Source organism: Carassius carassius, chromosome 33, assembly GCF_963082965.1.
Source record: "Carassius carassius chromosome 33, fCarCar2.1, whole genome shotgun sequence".
Lineage (NCBI taxonomy): Eukaryota > Metazoa > Chordata > Actinopteri > Cypriniformes > Cyprinidae > Carassius > Carassius carassius.
In genome coordinates, this window is record NC_081787.1 from 22,429,369 (window position 1) to 22,436,070 (window position 6,702).

Here is a 6,702-nt window from a genome sequence, read left to right on the forward strand (position 1 = left end):
CTGAGCCTTGCTAAAAAAAAAAAAAAACACACATCTGTGTGCTTGGACAAAATGATCTTCCTAATTTTATTTTTTTATAATTACTTAATTGTAGGTTTACAGTGCCATTAATGTGGAGTTAGTGACACGTTCTCGGACTGAGCACCTTTCTGACCAGGACAAATGTAGGAGTAAAGGTACATATGCTGACAATAAATATACAATCTGAGACAGTTTTTGACCCCACCTACTCACCCCTGGCCTCGCTGTGCTTCCAGGATCTAGAACTCCTCTACAGTCATTGCTTGGGATTGCTGAGCAGCACATCTCTAGTCCTGGGGTGAGTGCGATCAGTGCAGATCAGATGCATTTAATTATAATTTCAATATACTTTGTGTTTTTTTATATTATATTTATAACAGTTTATTCAAACGCATTAGTAAATGTTGAAATGAACATGAACTAAGATTAATAAGTGCTGTGGAAGTATTGTTCATGCTTTGTTCATGTTAACTAATGAACCTTACAGTAAAGTGTTACCAAATTTCTTATTGAGCATGGATGCATTAAATTGATGAAAATTAAAACAAAAGTTACAAAAGAGTTATATTTTCTATTTTGAATAAATACTGTTCTTTTGAAATTTTTATTCACCAGAGAACCCTGGAAAAAAAAATGTTTTCCACAGAAAAAACAACTATGCAGTATTTTTAAACATTGATTATAATCAGAAATGTTTCTTGAGCATCAAAGCATCATATTAGAATGATTTCTGAAGGATCATATGACTGGAGTAATGATGCTGAAAATTCAGCTTTGCATCACAGGAATAAATTATATTATACAATATATTCAAATAGAAAGCAGTTATTTTACATTGTAATAATATTTCACAGCGTTACTGTTTTTACTGTATTTTTGATCAAATAAATGCAGCCTTGTTGAGCAGAAGAGACTTTAAAAAACATTGTTTAAAGAGTCTGTTGATTCTGATGGGATACAACAAGAATTCATTTGTTTACTGTGTTTCTAGAGTCAGGTTTCTCAGTGCGCTAGTCCCCATAACCCAACAGCTATCACAGCGGAGGAGTACTTCGATGAAGAGTTTAATCTGAACGGCAGAGATATCGGGCGGCCCATTGAGCTCACCAGCAAAGTGCAGAGGTATCGTCCCATGACAGCTCCAAAGTGCCATGATTTGAACTGTGTTTGCAAGTGATTTAAGAAGTGTGGTTTGTGGGTGTCTCACTCAGGTTTAAGGCCACACTGTGGCTGAGTGAAGTTCATCCTCTATCGCTGGCTGAGCAGGTGACGCCCATCATTGACCTCATGGCCATATCTAACGCCCACTTTGCCAAGCTGCGTGACTTCATCAGCTTACGCCTGCCACCTGGCTTTCCTGTAAAGATAGGTGAGAAGAAGTGTCACATCGAGTTGATGGATAACTGTATAACGTAAATATCACCATGCAATCAAAATCTTTTACTATTTACTCTCGTAAAGGGATAGTCCATCTCATTCAGTCATCATATAAACATTCAGTCTTTATAAATTATATATTCTCCTTTATATATTATTTTATTGTTCAAAAGAAGATTTTTTGAAGAATGTTGGAAACCGAACAGTTGCAAGTCCCATTGACTTCCATAGTATCTTTTGTCCATATTGTGAAAGTTAATGGGACCCAAAACCCTTTTGTTACCTACATTCTTCAGAATATCTTCTTTTGTGTTCAACAGAAGAAAGACCAGAATATCCTGTTTTACGCCCAAAATTGTTGTGAGTGCCAAATTAAATGGGCTTTACTCATTGTCCTGATTCTTAGAAATTCCTCTCTTCCACGTGTTGAATGCTCGAGTGACATTCAGCAATCTGTGTGGCTGCGATGAACCGGTCAGTTCTGTTACTGTACAATCTCCTCAAGGAGCCACAGAGGCAGGTTAGTATCTCTTCAGGTCTAAAGCTGCTCAGACTGTGACTGTGCCGTTTATTCACCCTAACCTCGCTGCTCTCAGGTCAGACGCCTCCCCCTCTGCAGTGTGAAGTCGATCCGTCTGTGTTTGAGCCTCCCCCAGAATACACCACACTTGGACCAGGCCGCAGTGAACCGATGAGGGATGAGGATGATAATTTACTCCAGTTCGCCATTCAACAGAGCCTGCTGGACGCGGGAACAGAGAGTGACCAGGTAACGGCATCTATCACACGGTATGTCCATGACACAAAACATCCCATGCACTTGTTCTGATTGGCTGGCTGTACACGACTCCTGAGAGTCGCCGCATGTTTTTATCAGTCGTCCTGGAAACATAAAGGTGTGCTGGTCATATAATTAGAATATCATTAAAAAGTTGATTGATTTCACTAATTCCATTCAAAAAGTGAAACTTGTATATTATATTCATTCATTACACACAGACTGATATATTCCAAATGTTTATTTCTTTTCATTTTGATGATTATATTTTATATCTGACAACTAAGGAAAATCCCAAATTCAGTATCTCAGAAAATTAGAATATTGTGAAAAGGTTTAATATTAAAGACACCTGGTGCCACACTCTAATCAGCTAATTAACTCAAAACACCTGCTAAGGCCTTTAAATGGTCTCTCAGTCTAGTTCTGTAGGCTACACAATCATGGGGAAGACTGCTGACTTGACAGTTGTCCAAAAGACGACCATTGACACCTTGAACAAGGAGGGCAAGACAGAGAGGATTGTGAAACAAAACCCATTCAAAAATCTGGGGGAGATTAACAAAGAGTGGACTGCAGCTGGAGTCAGTGCTTCAAGAACCACTACGCACAGACGTATGCAAGACATGGGTTTCGACTCCATGCCACGCCACATTGCTGCAGTAATTCAGGCAAAAGGAGCCCCAACTAAGTATTGAGTGCTGTACATGCTCATACTTTTCATTTACATACTTTTTAGTTGGCCAAGATTTCTAAAAACCCTTTCTTTGTATTGGTCTTAAGTAATATTCAAATTTTCTGAGATACTGAATTTGGGATTTTCCTTAGTTGTCAGTTATAATCATCAAAATTAAAAGAAAAAACATTTGTTTATATCAGTCTGTATGAAATGAATGAATATAATATACAAGTTTCACTTTTTGAATGGAATTAGTGAAATAAATCAACTTTTTGATGATATTCTAATTATATGAACAGCACCCATATTTGTTTTCCAAAGTACTGCGTTTTTATGCTTTTAGAGAGAATGAATCACTTGATTTATTATTATTTATTTTTTCTTACTTTATATTTCAAGGATATTCAGAGTTTACTTTAAAAGAATGATATTCAGAGTTTATATTCAGGCACTACCTAGCAAGTAAACTTTTCCCCTTTATGACGTTATTTTGGGTGAACAGAAAGTCATATTTGGGTTTTTTGTTTTCTGTAAAGCCACTCAAAAACTGATACTGCCCTGCGATTATTTGATTATTGAAATATATATGGCGTGACGATTGCAGAATCTAAAGACAAGCTCTGTTCCCAGTTTTATTTTATTTTATTTTTTATTCAGACAGATGACATTTTATTTTAACAATTTGTTTATATAACATTTCAGATTATCTGGCGTTATTTATTTATTTTACTTTTTAATGCAAAAACAAAACAAAACTGTCATTAATCAGTAGTAGTAGTCATTTTAACCTGAATAAGCTGTTTCCATAAAGCACCCGACTAAACTTACCAACAACTGAAACACTGTATAATTAACTTCTGAATCATTTATTCAACTATCTTCTGCTTTTTTGTGCTGTAACCAAGAATGTAACAACATATTCAGCCTATTCAGGTTAAAAACCAAAACTGTACTTAGTTAATTTAATTTAAAAAAATAATTAATATGTATCTCTGTAAAATGCTGCAAAAGACATGTTGTTAATGCAACAGGAACAGGGGCCGGTTGCATAAAGGCTAAAACTTGTCTAAGTTAGTCATCTACATTTATAGTTGGTCATACTACTTATTAATGGCTATGTTTAAAAAAGCTGGCCCCAGATTTAAATAGATGTGGTACTTTTCATGATTATGCGATTATCATAGTCTTTATTTTTATTTTGAGTAATTGCGGAGCTCTAGTCAATACTAAACAGTTAACAGACATCAACTTATCAGCATTCCCTCCACAGCTTTCCACCCTTTCATTTCTCTTTCTTTTCCTGTAGGTGACCATATGGGAGGCTCTCACTAACACTCGTCCAGTTTCTCAGCCTCCGCTTTATGAGGAGGACTCTCAGCTTGAGAGGTGTGTGTGTGTGTGTGTGTGTGGATGTACATGTGATGTGTTCAGCTGATGTGTTCAAGTGTGATTGTGTCTCTGATAGGGCGATTCAGGAATCTCTGTGTTTGTCGCTGGCTGGAGGAGAGAGTGGCGAGTCCGATGCCCTCCTCCCTTTCTCCCCGTCTGATCCCGCACTCATCTCACCTCCGTCTTACAGCTCACTGACCGAGCCTCGGGCGCCGGGAGCATTTGCTGTGGCCACCAGTTTTGATGAACAGCTACGCATTGCGATGGAGCTTTCCTGCAGAGAACAGGAGGAGCTAGACAGGTACAAATGACGAAGGAGCAAAGAAATGACAAAAACCAAAAACATTAGCTCTGTTCTCAAACCTACTGAGGATTTTGAGGCATCTTTGGCTGGCTGCAAATTGACACTGCTTTAAAATATCTTTATGGCTAAAATCTAAGACAGTGTTGCATGTATCCCAAAAAAAAAAATTGTTTTCTTTTTTTTTTTTTTTTGTGATATTTGCAACCAATAGGCACATAAACTATTATGTAACATGCTTTTTTCTTTGTTCTGCTTCTTTCTGCTGTATACAACCTGACAAGCACATATATTACACATTTTCCTAGAGAACATTTTATTTTTTGTTTTGTTGCACTATACAAGAAAACAAGACAAGCATAGTTACTATATGCTATATTTTTAGCATATAGTATATAAAAGCACATTTTTTTTCATTTTGTTGCATTATATCTGACAAGCACATTTACTGCACAATTTTAAAGTTAAAATTTTATTTAGTTTCATTTTTCTTTTGTTTTGTTGCACTACATACAACTTGACAAGAACATTTACTAAACAATTTTCATCCAAGATCATTTTTTTGTTTTTCTTTGTCTTTTCTTGTTTCATTTTGTTGTGCTATAAACAACCTGACAAGCGTATTTAGGACATGTTTTTCATCCAAGATAATTTTTTTGTTTGTTTTCTGTCTTTTTTGTTTCATTTTGTTGAGCTATAAACAACCTGAGACGCATATTTACTACACACTTTTTTTTTTATTCAAGAGAAATTTGTATTTTGTGTATTGTTTTTTTTTTTGTCTCGTGTTGTTGCACTCACTATACACAACCTGACAAACAGATTTATTGCACATTTTTTATCCAAATTTTGTTTTTGATATTTTTTTGTTGTTGTGCTATATACAGACTGAGAAGCACATTAACTACACATTTTTCATCCTTTTCCACTTGCAGAACAGTCACAAAAACGTTAACACCTATCGTTATGTTGTATATTTTGACTGTAGTGACTGAAAATGAGGAATAGCCACATACCCCATGCGTCATCACATTAGTTCAATAGAGAATGTGTTTATGTGCGTCCTTTATTTGTATCAGTCAATAGCTCTCCTCTTTTTGTTCCCTAAAGGAAGAGGAGGGAAGAGGAGGAAGAGCTGGAGAGGATACTACAGCTGTCTCTAACGGAGAAGTAACTGTAGCATTGATGTGGGTTTAACACAGTAATTTATTGGTTGTTTTTTTTTCTGCAATGTTAAATTATTCTTCTCCTTGATTCATCGCTCTTTATTTCTTTCCCAAATTAATAAAGATGGAACAGAAAGAGGAATCGGAGAGTGTGTGTGTGCCGCGACTGAAACGATTTATAAGCTAATCAAAGAGCATGAACGATATCCTCTCAGCTCCACTGTCTTTTGAGTGATAAAAGGTCAACTTCATTAGATTAAAATGTGAATATAAATTATGAACATTGATGACTATGATAATGCATAAAGGTAAAGTACTGAAAATATGATTGCATAAGCTAATGAGTTTTCTTATGGTGGATGATAATAACAAGTATTAAAGTATTAAGTATTAAATGTTGTTACTCAAACACTTTTACAGCAATGATCTCTGTTGTGACATTTTTGTGTGCATGGGGAAGCGACCATCTAAGACATATAGACAACAGGCTAAGGATCTGACCAAAACCCCTCCAATGTATTGGTATGACTGATGTAAAGGGGATTCTAACAGCCTTTGCCTTCAGAAAAGCTGCTCTTGGCACAGACCAGGCATGTGTAGAGTGATTTAGCTGCAGAGTTCCTCTGCAATACAGTGTTTCTATTATTATTCTTGAATACCGCTGTCATTTTGTTACATAAGACGACTGAATCATCTATTACATCTGCAGCAAATGTAAAAGTTTTCTCCACTAGGTCAGTGGCTCTCAATCAGGAGGCCAGGGCCCACTGGAGAGCCTCAGCACACTTTCAAGGGGCCACAGGGTGGCTGAAATGATTTAAAAAAATTAATTAAAACAGTTTTACATTTTAAAGAATATATTAAGATGCTAAAATAATAAAAAATTAATCCACCTACCTGTGTGTGTGTGTGTGTGTGTGTGTGTGTGTGGGTGTGTACCGGTATTCCCTATGTTATGGAGATCAAATGTCCCACAAGGATTGTAATACCT

The 6,702-nt window shown here is 36.2% G+C and overlaps 1 protein-coding gene across 2 annotated transcripts in view; it reads left to right on the top strand.

The window, feature by feature from the left end:
- Nucleotides 1-6,134, top strand: part of LOC132113987 (ankyrin repeat domain-containing protein 13D-like) — an 11,325-nt gene extending 5,191 nt beyond the window's left edge. Inside the window, exons 8-17 of one of the 2 annotated variants that reach the window (XM_059522086.1) lie at nt 95-176; nt 258-319; nt 1,013-1,143; nt 1,233-1,390; nt 1,805-1,918; nt 1,995-2,167; nt 4,162-4,241; nt 4,321-4,545; nt 5,656-5,732; nt 5,836-6,134. In XM_059522086.1, coding sequence (XP_059378069.1) covers nt 95-176; nt 258-319; nt 1,013-1,143; nt 1,233-1,390; nt 1,805-1,918; nt 1,995-2,167; nt 4,162-4,241; nt 4,321-4,545; nt 5,656-5,719 — 1,089 coding nt within the window. In that variant the 3' untranslated portion in view covers nt 5,720-5,732; nt 5,836-6,134. Of the gene's footprint in view, nt 1-94; nt 177-257; nt 320-1,012; nt 1,144-1,232; nt 1,391-1,804; nt 1,919-1,994; nt 2,168-4,161; nt 4,242-4,320; nt 4,546-5,655 lie in introns of both variants that reach the window. The other variant, XM_059522085.1, reaches the window with a different exon arrangement.
- Nucleotides 6,135-6,702: the final 568 nt, after the last annotated feature.